This window comes from Triticum dicoccoides, chromosome 4A (genome assembly GCF_002162155.2).
Source record: "Triticum dicoccoides isolate Atlit2015 ecotype Zavitan chromosome 4A, WEW_v2.0, whole genome shotgun sequence".
NCBI lineage: Eukaryota > Viridiplantae > Streptophyta > Magnoliopsida > Poales > Poaceae > Triticum > Triticum dicoccoides.
In genome coordinates, this window is record NC_041386.1 from 598472294 (window position 1) to 598491223 (window position 18930).

An 18930-nucleotide genomic window follows, 5' to 3' on the forward strand; every position below is an offset into this window, starting at 1 on the left:
TTTTCATTCAAAACCTCGCAACCTTCAGCGAACACCCAATGTTCTGGTTATACTATCGGCCAAATACTGAACCAAGAAATAAAAACCGGGTTAAAGAGATCATCTATCATGTACAGACCTGCAAAAAAACAGGTTAAAGAGATCATCTCAATCATAGGTGCAAGCAGGCAGGAACATAGGCCACAAGCAATCCAAGAAGCCCACTACTGTTCAGGTAATAAGAGGGAGACGTACAAGCGTACTTAAGAGAAAAATAGACCAGTAAACAAGTATAAACAATCCAAATCATGTATTTCTGGTTATATCATTGTGTGGTGTACAATCTGACTAGGCCATTTACAGAACATGCCATCTTACAAAATTTATGGAATACTTCCACTTGATTCAAATCATAAAATATATTGTGCTGCAATACATTAAGCACCTTTATTGATAGCTAATAATAGCACCAGAGGCAGAAACCAGTACATAGTAGTGTAGACACACACACAAAAGTATAAATTACTCTCCAAATTACAAAGCATAACATACAGCTTTTGAGCAGTTCAGCTAACATGAAGCCGTGGGGCTCTTCATGCTGTGTCATCGTTGGTCTTCTTCATCAGGCGAGCCCAAGCTATAGCCACCCGCACATAAACCTCATCATATAGCTTGTCAATGATCTGAAAGTAGGCAATCACCCAGGTTCTCCTCAGTAACATAGTGCAGAACACCACCCAAAGGCCAACCACAAATCCTATGCCCATCCCAAGGTAGAGATATGAGATATGATCTGCATCTTCATGGTTGGCACTTTTCTCCGCATCAGTTGTACTAGTAGAGCAGTTCTTGGAGAGCGGGTAGCCACAGAGACCTGGGTTGCCGATGTAGATGTTGATCTGGTTGTCAAGAGCTTGCAACTGTGGCCCAGATGGGATAGCACCTGATAAATAGTTGTATGACAGATTCAAGTGGCTTAGAGAGGTTAGAGCTGATAAAACTGATGGGATTTTGTTAAACATAGTACAACAGGACAGGCCCATAGGGCGTACCGGCCAAACCTGGCCTAGCTAGATAGATAGAGTCCATCTTGTTGTAACTTCTTATCTCTATCTCTCTAGATCTTCCTTGTCTCTCAAGATGTAATCCCAACAAACCTTGTATGCTTATCAGGGAGATGCCCCTGCCTATATAACACGCAACCGTCGCCTCCAACGAGGTACGACGTTCTCCGCTCGTTTACATGGTAATCAGAGCCTCCTCTATCCATCACATCTAGCAAAAACACCTACCACCAGCCATGTCGTCCTCAAGCTCTGTCCAGATCGCCTCCATGGGGGTGGTCGCCGAGAAGCTCACCCGCACCAACTACGTTCTGTGGCGTGCGCAGGTGACTCCGCAGCTAAGAGGTGCTGGTTACTTCGGCTACGTCGACGGAACGATGCCGGAGCCCGCCCAGTTCATCGTCAAGAAGGACAAGGACGGGAAAGAGGAGACAACACCCAACCCTCTCTATCCGATCTGGTTCAGAGAAGGGCAGCAGGTACTTGGATACTTGCTCAATAACCTCACCAAGGAAGTCCTCGTGCAGGTCACGTCCATAGCCACGCCGCACGAGCTCTGGGCAGCCCTTGCCCACATGTTCTCCTCGCAGTCCAGGGCGCGCGTCAACAACATCAGGGTTGCGCTCTCCACGGCGCAGAAGGGAACGCAGTCGGTGGCTGCCTACTTCGCCCACATGAGGTCCCTTGCAGATGAGCTCGCAGCTGCTGGGAAGCCGATCGATGATGATGAGCTTATCTCCTACATCACCTCCGGCCTTGACATGGAGTATCAACCCCTCATCTCCGCCAACGACGCCCGCACCGAGCCCATCAGCATCGACGACCTCTACGCCCAGATGAGTAACTTTGATCAGCGCCTCGCCCTTTACAGCACGGCAGGATCCGGTGGAGGATTCAAGTCCTCTGCCAACGCGGCGTCTCGCGGCCGTGGTGGAGGCGGCCGACGCAGCGGTGGCTCATCTCGCTACCGTGGGTCGCAGCGCTCCAAGGGCAAGTCTTCGGGCGGCGACGGCAACCCTTCTCCACGCAGCAGCAACGACGGCGGCGGTCGGCCCTACAACAACAGCAACAAGGGTCGCCGCGGAGGCCGCCCACGCGCTACTCCGGACATCCCGCGCTGCCAAATTTGTGGCAAACCAGGCCACACTGCACGGGACTGCTGGTACCGTTACGAGGAAGATGGAGAATCTTCCCAAGATGAGAAGGTTGCGGGGGCGGCAGAAGGCTCCTACGGCGTCGACACGAACTGGTACGTGGACAGCGGCGCGACAGATCACATCACAGGGGAGTTGGAGAAGGTAACCATGCGCGAGAAGTATCGCGGGCAAGACCAAGTCCATACCGCCAATGGAGAAGGTATGAGCATTAGTCATATTGGTCATTCAGTAATAAAAACTCCCCACAAAAATATTCGTCTCAGAAAAATTTTGCATGTTCCTAGTGCATCCAAAAATCTCCTTTCCGTTCATCGCATTGCCATCGATAACCATGTGTTCCTTGAATTTCATCCGTTTTTCTTTTTGATCAAGGATCAGGTCACGAGGAAAATTCTCTATCGAGGTAGATGTGTTCGAGGGCTCTACCCGTTGATTCCGGAGCTTAGGAGATTGAATAAACAAGCCTATGGTGTCACCAAAGTGTCTTCAACACGATGGCACGATAGATTAGGACATGCATCGTTTTCTTTGATTGAGAAATTGCTTAGAAAGAATAAGCTCCCGTTTGTTGGTGAGCGTAGTTGTGAAACTATTTGTGACTCATGCCAACGTGCTAAAAGTCACCAGTTAGCTTATCCTATATCTACAAGTGTTTCCACCAAGCCTCTTGAACTCATTTTTTCTGATGTATGGGGTCCCGCGCCTACCTCAGTTGGGCGTCACACCTACTACGTGAGTTTCATTGATGATTTCAGTAAGTACCCATGGATATATCTCCTCAAAAAGAAATCTGATGTGTTTCAAGTTTTTCACAATTTCCAAGCACTTGTAGAAAGAAAGTTCAACTACAAAATTCTAGCTATACAATCTGATTGGGGAGGGGAATACAGAAACCTAAACTCCTTTTTTCAACAGATTGGCATATCTCACCACATATCATGTCCTCATGCTCACCAACAAAACGGATCTGCCGAGCGTAAGCATAGGCATATCGTTGAAGTAGGTTTAGCTCTTCTTGCAGCTGCCTCTATGCCACTAAAATTCTGGGATGAAGCCTTTCTCACCGCAGTTCATCTTATCAATATCCTACCTAGTAGAGTTATCAACAATGAAACTCCGGTAGAACGCCTTCTTCACACCAAACCTGACTACAAATCACTTCGAGTGTTTGGTTGTGCGTGCTGGCCAAATCTTCGTCCCTACAACAACCGCAAACTTCTATTCCGATCAAAACAGTGTGTTTTTATTGGTTACAGTCCACAACATAAAGGTGTAAAATGCCTTGATGTATCCACAGGTCGTGTCTACATCTCTCGTGATGTCGTATTTGACGAGACTGTTTTCCCTTTTGCACACCTCCATCCAAACGCCGGCACTCTCCTTCAAAAGGAAATCCTTCTTCTCCCATCTCACCTCACCGGCCTTGACAATGGGGATGCTTTTACTACTAATGATCAATTATTGACTAATTCTCCTACTAATGCTGGTGATGAGTTTTGTGATGAAGCAGAAAAAATCGGCGCAGAATATACTGAAGAAATCAGCCAAATTCGTCATTTTATGCCCCCTGCATGCAGCAGCCGCGTCATCGAGGCGGATCCGCCTCGGGATCAGGGCGTCTCAGCCGCGGGTTCCGCGCATGACGGGACGGACGAATCCTCCTCGAGCCCCACGCCACGCCACGCCAGCGGTGGCAGCAGCCGCTCCGCGCCGCGACAAGTCGACAGCGCCCCAGCCAATCACGGCGCGCCTGCGCGGGTGGGCCCTGCGCCCGGTCGGTTCGGCGACGAACCGCGTCACTACACGCGGCGTGCGCCTCGGCGGGATCCGGGTGTGGAGTCCCGCGCCGCATCTGCGGGGGCCCACTCATCATTGCCCCATCATGAGCCGGACGCAGCTGCCCCCGCTGCCGCCGGATCTTCTGTGGCGCCATCCTCCCGTACGTCCAGCCCGATGGCCGCAGAAGATCCCGCCTCGTCGCACGCGCCTGAGGCCCCCGGCAGGTCTTCTTCGGGATCTGCAGCAGCTCCAGGGGGCGGATCTTCTGTGCCCGCTTTGTCACCATCACGGACCAGACTTCAAAGGGGAGTAATTCAACCCAAAGACTATAAACATATAGCAAAATTTGGTTATGCTTGTAACACACACAGTGCAGACACTGTTCCACGTACTGTTGCAGATGCTTTGGATGATCTACGGTGGAAGAAAGCCATGGAAGAAGAGTGCATGGCGCTTCACAAAAATAAAACATGGCACTTAGTCTCTGCACATCAAGGCAAAGGTAAAAATGTGATCGACTGTAAATGGGTTTTCAGAGTAAAGAAGAAGTCTGATGGAACCATTGATCGTTACAAAGCTAGGCTAGTAGCAAAAGGATTTAAGCAAAGGTATGGCTTAGACTATGAGGATACATTCAGTTCTGTTGTAAAGGCTGCCACTATTCGCCTCGTTTTGTCTATTGCCATGTCCAGGGGATGGTGTCTCCGCCAGCTAGATGTACAGAACGCGTTTCTCCATGGTGTTCTGGAAGAGGAAGTGTTCATGAAACAACCTCCTGGGTTTGAGGATAAAAGTAAGCCTCTTCACATTTGCAAACTTGATAAGGCTTTGTATCGATTAAAACAAGCCCCTAGAGCATGGTATTCCAGGTTGAGCTCAAAACTTCAGGCACTTGGTTTTGCTCCTTCCAAGTCTGACACCTCATTATTTATTTATAATAAGTCAAATACCTCTATATTTGTACTTATATATGTTGATGATATCATAGTCACAAGTTCATCAGATGAGGCTGTTACAGGATTATTAAAAGATCTAAATTCTGAATTTGCTCTCAAGGATTTGGGAGACCTGCATTATTTTCTTGGTATTGAAGTAAAAAGAGTAGGAGATGATCTCTATCTTACCCAAGAAAAGTATGCAACTGATCTTGTAGCAAAATCAGGGTTGAAAGGTTGCAAGCCAGCATTAACACCTTTGTCCAGCTCAGAAAAACTGTCCTTGTCAGAGGGAGAACTCTTGAATCAAGAGGATAGCACCAGGTACAGGAGTATGGTTGGTGCATTACAATATTTAACCTTGACTAGGCCTGATATTTCCTTTGCTGTGAACAAAGTTTGTCAGTTCCTTCATGCACCCACTACAGTACACTTGACAGCTGCCAAACGCATTCTTAGATATGTCAAAAATACCTTGAGTACTGGACTAACATTCAGCAAGTCATCATCAACACTTGTCAGTGCATTTTCTGACTCTGATTGGGCAGGCTGTCTAGATGACAGACGATCAACTGGTGGCTTTGCAGTGTTCTTTGGTCCAAATCTGATTTCTTGGTGTGCTAAAAAGCAAGCTACTGTATCTAGGTCCAGTACAGAAGCAGAATATAAGGCACTAGCAAATGCTACTGCTGAAATTATCTGGGTTCAGTCTCTGCTCAAGGAGCTTGGCATACGCTGTAAACAAGCTCCATGCTTATGGTGTGATAATCTTGGTGCTACATATCTTTCTGCCAATCCAGTTTTCCATGCACGGACAAAACATATCGAAATAGACTTTCACTTTGTCAGAGAAAGAGTTGCTGCCAAGAAGTTGGATGTTCGGTTTATTCACTCTCAAGATCAAGTTGCTGATGGGTTTACTAAAGCCTTGCCTACAAGAAGTTTTGAGGAATTTAAACGTAATCTCAACTTGTCCAAGTTGTGATTATGGGAGGGTGTTAAACATAGTACAACAGGACAGGCCCATAGGGCGCACCGGCCAAACCTGGCCTAGCTAGATAGATAGAGTCCATCTTGTTGTAACTTCTTATCTCTATCTCTCTAGATCTTCCTTGTCTCTCAAGATGTAATCCCAACAAACCTTGTATGCTTATCAGGGAGATGCCCCTGCCTATATAACACGCAACCGTCGCCTCCAACGAGGTACGACGTTCTCCGCTCGTTTACAGATTTCACCAGATAACTCATTGTAGGATAGATCGAGGGACTCCAATTTCTTTAGATCACCAATTTGATTTGGGATTTTGCCGGTCAGCTGATTACTTGATAAGTTCAGATTGGTGAGCCCAATTAGCAAATGTATCTCCTCTGGAATCTGCCCGGTTATACTGTTACATGACAGATCAATATTCACCAGTAGTTGGTAGATTTCAATAGAATATTCACGTGTTTGGCCTTTTGTGAATACTGGTATGCTATCCTGAAAATCATAGCCTGAAGTATTCTGAGATATGCGGACTCTCATTGCTTTCAAGTTTGATAGTGACCATGGTAAGCTTCCTGATATATTGTTACAGGCCAAGTCCAAATAATGAAGTCTTTCAAGGTAAGTAAGGTTCTTAGGAATATGACCACTAAACATGTTTGATCTCACCCTTAGGATTTGCAATATTGGCATCTTTTCTGGTAACCACTTTGGCAGTGTTCCAAAGAACCTATTGCATGAAAGATCAAGGAACCCTAACAGTGAGGCCCTCTGAAGAAATTTAGGAAATTCACCTGAGAGATCATTGTTGTTCAAGGCTAGGCTATACATGCTAGAACCAAATTGATCTGCCGAGTTTGCACTGAACACCGAAGAAATGTTCTCTGACTTGTTCCAGCACTGCATAACATCTCCTGTTAATTTGTTTCCAGATAGGTCCAATCGACCTAGACCAATCAGCTGGCACATTGATGATGGAATGGTGCCTGTGATTTGATTATCTGCAAGCAACAACAGCTGAAGCATTGGAGCTATCATTGATGGCAGTGACCCTGAGAAAGAGTTTGAAGACAGATCCAAATGTATTATATTTATAGGGAACCGAGGAACTTGACCTGTAAGATTATTGGACCCAAGATATATTACCGTAGCTGGCATGTCTTGTAGATTTGTCGGTAATGAACCACGCAACATGTTTCCTGATGCTTCCAAGACAGACATTTGGGAAAATATCACCCAGAACCAGTCGGGAATGACATCATCCAAACTTGTATTTGTGAGATCAAGAGACCCAATGTCGGTCTGCCATCTAAGCCACTCTGGAAAATGGGGGCCCACTATGCATGACTGTAAGCCTATGTACTTTAGTCTAAATGGAGGAACCCAGTTTTGTTCGATTTCTATTTTCAAGGAGTTGCCTCCCAAATCCAGATATTGTAACTTCAATAAGCTTGAAAAATGCTCCTTCATAAGCACACCATCAAGTTTATTGTCGCTGAGATCCAACACTGTCAAGTTACCAAGTGCTCCAACTCCCATTGGTACAGTACCAGTTACCATGTTAAGAGAGGCATAAAGAACACTAAGACTGGTCATGTTCCCAATCCAGATTGGTAGTTTTCCGGTCAATTTTGAATTATAAATTGACAAGAATTGTATTGTGCTCCATGAAAACCTTGGCAATCGATCCATGAACTCCGCTATGCTCGTATTAATGTTCATACCACCGAAAATCAGCACTTCCAAACTGCACAAATTTTGTAAGTTGCTTGGTATCAAACCCACGAAATCATTTTCACTAAAATCTATGACTTGAAGGGACGTCATGTTTCCCAGTTCTTTAGGAATAGGTCCATGCCACTCGCAGCGGGAGAGGTGAAGCTCCATAAGGCTTGTGAGATCCCAAAACCAATTGTGCTCTAGTGATGTTTTAAACAAGTTGGATGACAGATCAAGGACTTCGAGAAGTGTGAGGTTTGATTTTGAAGTAGCATCCACTGTGCTAGTAAGTCCACAATGTACCAAGCGAAGCACTCTCAGAGAAGAAAGCATGCTAACCATGTAAACCCAATCATGCATAGGACTGAGGTCCACACCGCTCATGTCAAGATTACGCAACAATTGGAGACGCTCCAACCATGCAAGGTCCACTGCATGCAGTTTTTTGGAATAGTTTCTACCAAAATAGTAATTCTCACCAACATCAAGATATTGCAATTTTGAGAGATTGCCGAGTTGCGACTTGCGAAGGTATTCTCCCAACGAAACTTGACAACGAGAGGTTGAGGTACCTTAGGTTCTCTAGAGAGCCCACAAACACAGGTATGCTTGTGCCATTGAAGTCATTCCCACTGAGATCAAGATACCTCAACTGTTGCAAATCAGCCAAAGAGGAGCTCAACTCATCTTTGGACAAACTCAAGCTGTACCTGTTGTCAGTTGTGTCCGTGTAGTACTCAGGTGTGTAGGTGTTGCGGAGGTTGAGCTTGATGACATGGCCTGTTCTGCTGCTACACTGGACACCATGCCACTGACAGCAATCTTGACCATGCCATGACGAGAGACGGCCAGCAGGGTCCAGAAGGCCTGCCTTGAAAGACAGGAGCGCCTCTCGCTCCCTGCTGATGCAGGTTCCAGTCCCACCTGATATCCTCGCTTGGGCACGGAAATCAGATGGTGCTACATCGAAAATCAGCAGGCAAAGAATAGTCGCAGTTGCTCGGGCGAGATGCCCAAGCTTGCTAGCCATATTTGTTCCACCACGGAGATAGCAGCTAGCTACAGGATAAGGGCAATGCATCGGAGAGAGTAGTTCATCTTGCGTTCACCCACAAGCGAAATATATGTATATATGGTCTACAATATTTGCCAAGTCTTCGTCTTGGTCTTGGCACACATACTTTTCTTATACAGAAGTTGTGGCTGGAAATTATGATTGGGACAGCCAACCATGCAATGCGCTTCAGAGGAATAAATGAGGAGCTCAAAAAATCAGGCACCAATCAATGGACGGCCATGGGATCAATCAGACAACACCATTTCTATGAAAGACTGCCTCAAAGGGACAGAAAATGGAGAAAGTTCCTTGGTCGGAATAATTTTTGCAGAGAATCTATAGGCTAGTGCCTTGCTGTTGTGAGGAAGATATTAAGTCGAGCATTTTGGCTGTGTGCATCAAGAGATGCAGAGGCCGGGGGTATTCCTCCTTTTCGAAAAAAAGAAAATAAAATTAAGTCGAGCATAGATATCGTACAGAATTTAGCTCTAAAATCGAATGGTAACATGTATCTTATGCACAAAAAGAAAGAACCACCCCAAAAGTATACCATCTCAATCCAGAATTTCCTCTCTAAATAAGGCCCAGAACAATCATGTTGTCTCGCTCAACAAGGTGAAGCATATTGATGGTAGCAACAGTACCGGGTGTCACTCTGAATCAACTGCATCATGAGACCTAGCTATTAGCTAATTGCACGATTAGTAGCTAGTTAGAAATTTGCTAATTTTCAGTAGCATTCTGCAGGGCTTGACTATTACTGGCTAATTGCAAGATTAACAGCTAGACCTCAGACCTACTAAAGGAAGCTCTCACTAACTTCTGACAAAACTAAATGGTAACATGTATCTTACGCAGACACACACACGGACAAAAAAAAAAGAACCACCCAAAGAGTATACACACAATCTCAGTTCAGAATTTCCTCTATAAATAAGGCCCACAAGAATCAGGTTGTCTCACTGAACAGGGTGAAGCATACAAATGGCAGTAAACAGTACCGTCAGATTGCAACTGCATCACTCTGCATAATGAGTCCTAGCTATTAGTTAATTTCAAGGGTCTGTAGGCTATGTATTACAGTGTCCAGCTCTAACTGTTAGCTATTTGATCATAATGCATGCACACATGGCCCCAATTCGAGCAATCACTCAAAGCAGGATGAAGATGCTCGCATGGATATACGAAAGCCAAATACAGACCAATGTAGTATAGATTACTTATAGCATCAGTGTCCCACATGCTGCTACATGGGAAATAAGGAGACAAAGTATCGCTGCAGCTGCTTGGGCGAGATGCCGAAGCTCAACAGCCATATTGGTTGGACAAGGAAGGGGGCACTGGATGGGAATGACAGTGGAGGGTATCCCATCTTGATTTCACCCAGAAGCACAATATATGCTCCAAGTCTTGGTCTTGGTCTTTGTCTTTGTCTTGGCATGCATATAATTGAGGAGATAAGAAATGAGACACCAATCAATCATCGGGGGCAATCATTCATATCAAAGACTCACTGTATGCTCCAAGTCTTGGTCTTGGTCTTGATCTTGGCATGCATATAATCCACTTGAGCCTCCCCATGTTTCTCTCTTCTCACACTAGTAGATAGTACCGAGTGTTGTTTCCTACTGATTACCGAAATTTGACGTGATGTGTGACCTTGCGCTAAACCATGAGCAGTGGCTAAACTGTTGAACAATAGACACACATGATATGACTGGTTATGAGAGCTCAATTATAGTTGCTATCCTATTTAACACTATTATGAGTTTGCGGGCTCCGCTCCACTGGAAATTTCGGCAAAGGATCTGTTGGGTCCATGTTACCGTGTCTCGGTTTAGATCTAGTACAAGACATGTAGGTTCGAACCAGAGTATGCATTCTACATACACAGAAGATATACCATTTCAAGTCAGAATTTCTTATCAAGGCCCAAATCAAACAGGTTGTCTCTGACCATCATATCTCTCGATTTGACCCAGAAATTATCTATTTCAAAAAGTACCATCACTCCATAGTTCAGCACTCTGAAATCTATTACAACATGAGTCCTGGGTCCTAACTACCGCTAAAACAGTATTTCACCAGAGGTGGTTATAGACATTACCAATTTTCAGTAGCATTGCCAATTCAGCACTCTGAAATGTATTGCGACATTACCAGTTGTCAGTACTAGCATTTGCCAGGTTAACTCACACCTTGCGCTCAGAAAAACAGGATCTGCTCTTCCTAATCCGAACCCACCAGTTCATTGAAGCTGGCTGTATCACCACAAGTTACCGCACTCAGTGCATCATATCCCACTCCATGATACAAAAATGAGGCACCGATCAATGACCAGGGGACAATCACTTATATCAAAGACTGACTCATGAACAGATAGACCTGAGCCTCCCCATGTTTGTTTGTCTTGCTGGGACCAGGAATGGAGTAATTTCCACACTGTGACTTTATGATTTATTTTTCTTTCAGTTATAGGTTTGCCAAGAAACTATTGCTACATCACAAGCAATCTCAATTGAATTTTTTTTTTATTCTGTGGACAGAGTGTTGTTCCTTATTGATCATTTGAGGTGATGTGCCACCTTGCGGCTAAACAGCGAGCACTGAGCAGTGGCTAAACTGTTGCACAATAGACATTTATAGATAAACTGTATCGGCTCCATGTGTAACCATGCCTCAGGATTATTCCATCAAGACATCAACTCGAGCATATATGTAGTAGAAGACATGTAAGTTCTAACGGGAGTAAGCATTTTAAGCACGCACACAAAAGATATTTAATTCAGAATTCCTGGTGAAGGTCCAGATCAGAGATCAGTCAGGTTGTCTCTAACCATTCTATTTTGATATTATTGTGTTTGCACTAGATTGCATCATCGCTCAGCAATTTCAGGACTAGAGTAGCATTATTTAGCAGGTAAACCAACACCTAGCAGGCTAGCACTCACAAGAACAGAATCTGCTCTTCAGGCTCTGAAGTTCTGTGAACCCACTAGCTAATTAATTAATGGGTATCCCACAAAAAAAATTAATGGGTCAAAACTCAAAAGACGCAGCGCGCACCTGCTACCGGCGGCTGCCCGTCGCCGGAGAAGAGGCACTAGGGCGCGACCGGGCCGGCGAGCCGAGGCTCCTCCTCGGAGCGACGCGTCCTGCAGAGTAAGTGCGGGATTGGCCAACGGTGGAGAGGGCAACGTCGACCGTGAGAGCTAGTGGCGGTCCAGTCCAGGAATTGGGCCCACAATTGGACCCTGGGTCGGTCCAAGCGTTGGGCTCGCTCAATCATCCAGTCCCCTAAAAAAAAACTCAATCATCCAGTCCAACCACTGTGGTTAATCTGTTTTTCTTTCCTATTTTCACCTAAAAAACTGTGCAAAGTAGGCAAAGTAGGAAAAGGGTTTAATCCGATTACAGCAAAGTAGGCAACCCACCCAATGCTTTTATACACAGACATTATAGTGCAGATTGCAGTAAAATAGAAGTGGAAAACACAGAAAGCTGGATAGCAACAGGGACAAGAAAGAAATGGCAGCTGGAAACAGTAATTAAACGGCGACCGTTGGATGGAGATCAGGCGTCGGCAACATGGTCCCTGTTCGGCGAGTGTATCTCTTCGGTTATAGATCTCTACCGTCCATTCTTGTCATGTCAACTGATCTCGTTGCTTCTCTCCACTTTTCGGAGATGAAACAGTTAACTGGTAACAGTTCTTCAGCCCTCGCAAAAAAAAGCATATTGGGTCCTGACATTAGGGACATCTCCCTTAATTATTATCGCTTCATATTTGGACTCAGAGTAGAGCGCAGAAAGGAGATTCAGGATCATAGCCATCTGGCACCACCGTCTCAATCAGAGGATCCTTCAACGCCTTCCTCATACATTGCCGTCTTGTTAAGAGGGTCCTTCCATGCCACCAGGTTCAGTAGGCCAGGTAATATTCAGTCATCGATAGTACGTGTTGCCCTGCAGCGCACCCTGCTTGGGCATGATGCACCCCGTCGAGAGGAAGTCCGTGGGCAGGGATGGGATGTCTTGCTGCAACTTCATGATGAACCTACAGGTTCAAGGAGAACAAGAGGAATGAGTAACTGGCCGTCCCAGAAAATGGAAATACAGCGGCTCCAAGCAACAACTGTTAATACTCACTTGGTTACTGTAATCAACTGGACGTGAGCCACAGAAGCTTGAGTAAATAAGGTGAGAGCTCAGAGGAATCTGCAAGGCAGCAGACCGGCCATGCAACTCCAATAAATGTTTTGACCACTGAGCTTTATAACTCAGGTACATTAATCTTCTCGGGTTGAACACATTACTAATTCGGGGAGCTACATCTAATAAGCTAAAACTCCAATACAAGTTTTGACCGCTGAACTTTATAACATAGGTACAGAAAGACATGAATAAGTGATACTGGCTTTAGCGCCGACTGAATCTGAAATTATTCAGTGCTCAGACTGGGGACTGAACTGAACAAGTCACAAGTGCATAGCGGTGAAGGTAGTCAGGTATGCAAACAAACAGCAGAAAACATTTAAAAACCAAACAAACAGAGGGAACTCAAAGTGCCACTCAGTTTAACGGTTGTTTGGTTCTGAACCATCTACTGTATTATTATGAGAGGTTCGAGCAACAAAGATACGAATTACAGTGAGTAAATTACTCGTCACGAGTCCATCAGTGGTTCTTGTGAAAGGCCGCAGTCAAAGAGCTTATGGGCACACAAGAAACCAAACTTATTCCCACTCAGATAAGAAAATATGGATCGATCATATTACACATTAATACTCGAATATTACATCACATTAAACATGGTCCTTGAGAAATAGAGAGCAGTACTGATTACAATGTGGAATCGATCCACAGAATAAGATATCTCGTAAGTAATTTACCGAGCAAAGTGCCTTCACAGTAGCTGGTAGCACCTGGACTAGTACTACATAGTAGTAGCAGTACACACACCAAAGTGCCATTTATTATCCAAATTACAAAGTACTAACATACAGTTCTTGAGAAGTTCAACTGCACATGCTCCGTCACATAAACCTATAGCTATAAGCGAGCCCAAGCTATAGCAACCCGCACATAAACCTCACGCCTCCGTCGTCATGGGTCTTCTTCATTAAGCGAGCCCAAGCTATAGCAACCCGCACATAAACCTCGTCATACAGCTTGTCAATGATCTGAAAGTAGGCAATCGCCCATGTTCTCCTCAGTAACATGGTGCAAAACACCACCCAAAGACCGACCACAAATCCTATGCCCATCCCAAGGTAGAGATATGAGATATGATCTGCATCTTCATGGTTGACACTTTGCTTTGCATCAGTAGAAGTAGCAAAGCAGTTCTTGGAGAGTGGGTAGCCACAGAGAGCGGGGTTGCCGATGTAGGTATAGTTCAGGTTGTTGAGAACCTGCAGCTGTGGCCCGGATGGTATCACGCCTGATAAATTGTTGTATGACAGGTTGAGGTGGCTCAGAGAGGTTAGAGCCGACAAACCTGATGGGATTTCATGAGAAAACTTGTTGTAGGACAGGTCCAGGGATTCCAACTGCTTCAGATCACCAATCTTGCTTGGGATTTCACCGATCAACTGATTACTTGATAAGTTCAAATTGGTAAGCCCGATGAGAAAACTTATCTCCTCCGGAATATGTCCTGTTAAACTGTTACATGACAGATCAAGAATCACCAGTAGCTTGTAGATTTCAAAGGTATAATCACGTGTTGTCCCTTTTGTGATTACTGACATGCTCTCATCAAAAACGGGACTATTAAAAGCATAGTCATAATCGTCATTATAATATACGTATCTCATTGCCTTCAAGTTTGATAGCGACCATGGTATGGTTCCCGATATATTGTTATGGGCTATGTCCAAATAACGAAGATGTAAAAGGAAAGTAAGATTGTTAGGAATATGGTCATTGAACATGTTTGATCTCAACCTCAAGATTTCCAAGTCGGGCATTTTTTCTGGTAACCACTTTGGCAATGTTCCAAAGAACCTATTGTAAGAAAGATCAAGGATCTTCAATTGTGAGGCACTCTGAAGAAATTTAGGAAATTCACCGGAGAAATCATTGTTGTTCAAGGCTAGAATAGACATGACAGAACCAAATTGATCTGTAGAGTTTGCCCTGGACACTGAAGTATTGTTGTCTGATTCCTTCCAGCACTGCAAAGCATCTCCTGTTAAATTGTTTCGTGATATGTCCAACCGTCTCAGACGAGTCGACAGGCAAATGGATGATGGAATGGTGCCTGTAATTTGATTATTTGCCAGCAAGAACACCTCAAGCCATGGAGATTTTATCTCTGATGGCAGTGACCCCGAGAAAGAGTTTGAAGACAGATCAAAGATGGATATATTTATAGGGAGCCATGGAACCGGACCTGTCAGTTTATTGGACCAGAGAGATATACTGGTGGCTGACATGTGTTGTAGATTTGCCGGCAATGAACCATGCAACATGTTTACAGATACATCCAAGATTAAAGCTCTGGAAAATGTCACCCAGAACCAATCAGGAATAACATCATCCAAATTTGCATTTCTGATAGAAAGAGTATACATGTCGGTCTGCCATCTAAGCCAGACTGGAAAATGAGGGCCCACCAAGCATGAATCTAAGTTTATGTCCTTCAGTCTAAAAGGAGGAGCCCAATTTGGTTCAATATCCATTTTCAAGGAGTTATGCGAAATGTCCAGAGACTCTAAATGTAGTAAACCTGAGAAATGCTCCTTCTTAAGCACACCGTTGAGTTCATTGTTGCTGAGATCCAACACTGTCAAGTTACCAAGTGCTCCATATCCTAGTGGTACAGTACCAACTATCTTGTTTCGACTGGCTTTAAAAACACTGAGACCTGTCATGTTCCCAACCAAGATTGGTAATTTCCCGGTCATATTCATCCTATCCATTGACAATACATGTATTGTACTCCATGAGCACCTTGGCAATCGATTTATGAACTCCCCTATGCTCACACTAATGTTGTTATCATCGAAAATCAACACTTTCAAATTGCACATTTTCTCTAAGTTGCTTGGTATCAAACCCACTAGATCATTTTTACTTAAATCTATGACTTGAAGGGACGTCATGTTTCCCAGTTCTTCAGGAATAGGTCCATGCATCTCACACCGGGAGAGGTGAAGCTCCTTAAGGTTTGTGAGATTCCAAAACCAGTTGTTCTCTAGTGATGTTTTAAACAGGTTGGATGACAGATCAAGGATTTCGAGATGTGTGAGGTTTGATTTTGATGCACCAGACAATGTGCTAGTAAGGCCACAATCTACCAAGCGAAGCACTCTCAGAGAAGAAAGCATGTCAACCATGTAAACCCAATCCTGCACAGGACTGAGGTCCACACCACTCATGTCAAGTTTACGCAACAATTGGAGGCTGTCCAACCATGCAAGATCCGCCGCGTGCAGTTTATGGCAATAATTCTTGCTACTAATATCAAGACATTGCAATTTTGAGAGATTACCGAGTTGGAAAGGTACTCTCCCATTGAACTGTGATGAAGAGAGGTTGAGATATCTTAGGTTCTCCATAGAGCCCACGAACACAGGTATGCTAGCACCGTTGAAGTCATTCCCACTTAGATCAAGATACCTCAGATGTCGCAAAGCTGCTAAAGAGGAGCTCATCTCATCTCTCGACAAGCTGAGGCTGTTGTCCATGATGTAGCGAACCGTAAGGTCATCGTAGTCAGGCATGTAGGTGTTGCGGAGGTCAAGCTTTATGACATGGCTTGTTCTGCTGCTGCACCAGACTCCCTCCCATTGACAACAATCTTCGCCTTGCCATGACAAGAGACGGCCAGCAGGGTCCAAAAGGCTTGCCTTGAAGGACATAAGAGCCTCCCGCTCCCTGCTGATGCAGGTTCCATTCCCGCCTGATATCCTCACTTGGGCATGGGAATCAGATGGTGCTACATGGAAAATCAGCAGGCAAAGGATTGCTGCAGCTCCTCGGGCGAGATGCCCAAGCTCAGCAGCCATATTGGTTGGACAAGGGAGGAAACAGCTAGCTAGCGAATGGGAACAACAATGGAATAACCAGCGAGAGTAGCTGATATGGTCTACGATATGCTATCCCATATTTTGGTCTTATTCAGAAGTAGTGACGCGTGGAATTTCTTATGGTTATCTCAAAAGTTTGCTGGCGAGAGACCACCATTTATACCAAAGACTGACTCAATGGACAGATTGCCTGGTTTATACCAAAGACCGACTCAATGGACAGATTGCCTGGAGCTTCCCCTGTTTCCCTTTGTAATAATCCTGAGATCATAACTGGAGTAATTTCCACACGGTGTGGTTTATGATATTTAAGTGAACCATGTGACCAGAAATCCACAAAAAAGAAATATTTTTCCCACAAAAGAGAGGGGCCCATACAAAAAAAAAATGTATAACATTTTCAATCCAGAATTTCCAATCAAAGTCAGGGAATCTTCTGTACCTAACTTCCCACCAATTGGTTGTCTCTAATAACTAGCAGGTCTCAATCAACAAGATTAAATATGCTAGTGGCAGGTATCTAATATAAAACATGCTAATCAACAAGGTTGTACCTAATCCGATTTGTCTTTGTCGCATCATCACTCAGCAACTATGTAATATAAAAACTATCACGTCACAATTCAGATCTAAATCTGACTGTACTGCATCATTATTCATGGGTCACTCGTTGCAAGGTTAACAACTAGACATTATGAGCTTTCAGAAGCATTTAGGAGGTTGCTCTTTAGGATCTGAACCCAAAAAAGCAACCTCCTAAATTATTCAAGGGGGTCCTCATTCATGAGCTAATCGAAAAAAGTCAGGAGAAGCTACGCGCACCTCCTTCCGGAGCCACTGCTGCAGCCAGAGAAGAGGCAGTAAGGGCGGCCGGAGCAGGCAAGCCGAGGCTCGTCCATTGGCCGGCCGGGCCGCGTGGACAGGTGACTTGGGGTTAACACACGCGACGATGAGCCTGGGCCCTTTATCTCTACTAAACAGGGCTTCACAAGGTGCCAGATCATAACCATGTGAGCCAGGTGATCAGAATTCGGAAATCCACACAAGAAGCTGTGGCTGGAAGTTCTTATGATTACGACAACCACCATGTAATGCACGGCAGCGGAATAAATGAGGATCTCAAAGGATCATGCACCAATCAATGGATGGCGATGCGATTAGGACACCACCATTTCTATCAAAGACTGATTCAAGGAACAGAAAACTAGTAATTTCCACAAGATGAGTTACTTCAGGCAGTTCCGGAGATCACTTATATCAGCTATTTTCTTGGCTGTGCCGTACGGTGCATCATACTACTCAGTATGATGAGTAGTATTTAGTTGATCCAAGGTGGATGTGGATTGAGCAAACTGTCGGTCTAGGGCATATTGGTAATTCCATGCGTGCAGTGCACCGGCTCAAGTCTTCCGCCATACCTGGCCGCTGCAGCCGCACAAACCGGCATAAAATATCTGGGAGGCATGCATGGGTGCGTTTACAACCCACGTCACTGCTGCTCCGTCGGGCTACCGGAGCGGTCCTGAGACGCGCCGCCGCGACAAGCTCGTACTAGCGTAGTTCAAGTGCAAGTGGCGGACCCGCGCTCACAGGCCATGAGCGCCGGGCACCTCGTGCCGACGCTGAAGTGATGACGACGGAGGCATCGTAAGAACCCGTCGAAGGTAGTTGCGACGTCGGCGCCGGTTCACTTCTTCCAAGACAGCCTTGTAAGCTTCAGCCCGACTGAGGCCGGGCTCATGGAGTTCGCCGCTGGGCTCTTGGATGGTCGGGCATAGACGACGCCAACGACGAGTAACCTTTTCGCATGCAGTCATTGGCCTCGTCGAGCCGATGGATGTAGACGGCGGCCGAGTCAACCCATGCGAGTGTGTGCCGCGAGTGTGCGGCCTCGAGCCCGAGGTGTCCGGCGATATGTTCGACCGACATAGAACTTCGAGTATGGCTCTCCTGAGGCGACAACCGCGACGCCAAATACCAGACGAGAAACGCAACTAGCAGCAGTGCCACTGCTGAGCGTCATTTGATTTTTTTTTCCCAAAAGAACCACCTGCCTAGTGTAATTGACAAAAGAGACCATCTCTGAATTTAATTGCCAAAAAAGACCACCTAACTCGTGGCGGCAGATGCGCCAACCGACACATGGCATCTGCCACCACGCGCGGAGGCGGCAGCCCTTGCCGCCACAAGCCCAGGCGGCAGGTTGCCTGTCACAGGAA

The 18930-nt window shown here is 45.4% G+C and overlaps 1 protein-coding gene, 1 long non-coding RNA gene and 2 pseudogenes across 3 annotated transcripts; 1 reads left to right on the forward strand and 3 right to left on the reverse strand.

The window, feature by feature from the left end:
- Window positions 1–285: 285 nt before the first annotated feature.
- Window positions 286–9133, reverse strand: LOC119287180 (annotated as a pseudogene).
- LOC119290317 lies at window positions 1757–1895 on the forward strand (annotated as a pseudogene).
- Window positions 9134–9870: 737 nt separating the features above from the next.
- On the reverse strand, window positions 9871–11844 carry LOC119287181. Its single transcript, XR_005140760.1, has 2 exons — window positions 11742–11844; window positions 9871–10363 (listed from the first exon to the last, which is right to left on the reverse strand). It is a non-coding gene; the product is annotated as an uncharacterized LOC119287181 (long non-coding RNA).
- A 1627-nt stretch (window positions 11845–13471) lies between these two features.
- Window positions 13472–17294, reverse strand: LOC119287182 (receptor-like protein EIX2). Of its 2 annotated transcripts, XM_037566705.1 has the most exons (2): window positions 13835–17294; window positions 13472–13766 (listed from the first exon to the last, which is right to left on the reverse strand). In XM_037566705.1, exons 1-2 carry the CDS (start codon window positions 16688–16690, stop codon window positions 13728–13730), a joined length of 2895 nt encoding a protein of 964 aa, XP_037422602.1. In that variant the 5' UTR covers window positions 16691–17294; the 3' UTR covers window positions 13472–13727. The 2 variants fall into 2 exon arrangements, with proteins under 2 accessions (XP_037422602.1, XP_037422601.1); XM_037566704.1 differs by having other exon boundaries at window positions 13472–17294.
- Window positions 17295–18930: the final 1636 nt, after the last annotated feature.

Coding starts and splice junctions, on each gene's coding strand:
- LOC119287182 (XM_037566704.1), bottom strand. CDS start 16,690: ATGGCTGCTGAGCTTGGGCATCTCGCCCGAGGAGCTGCAGCAATCCTT.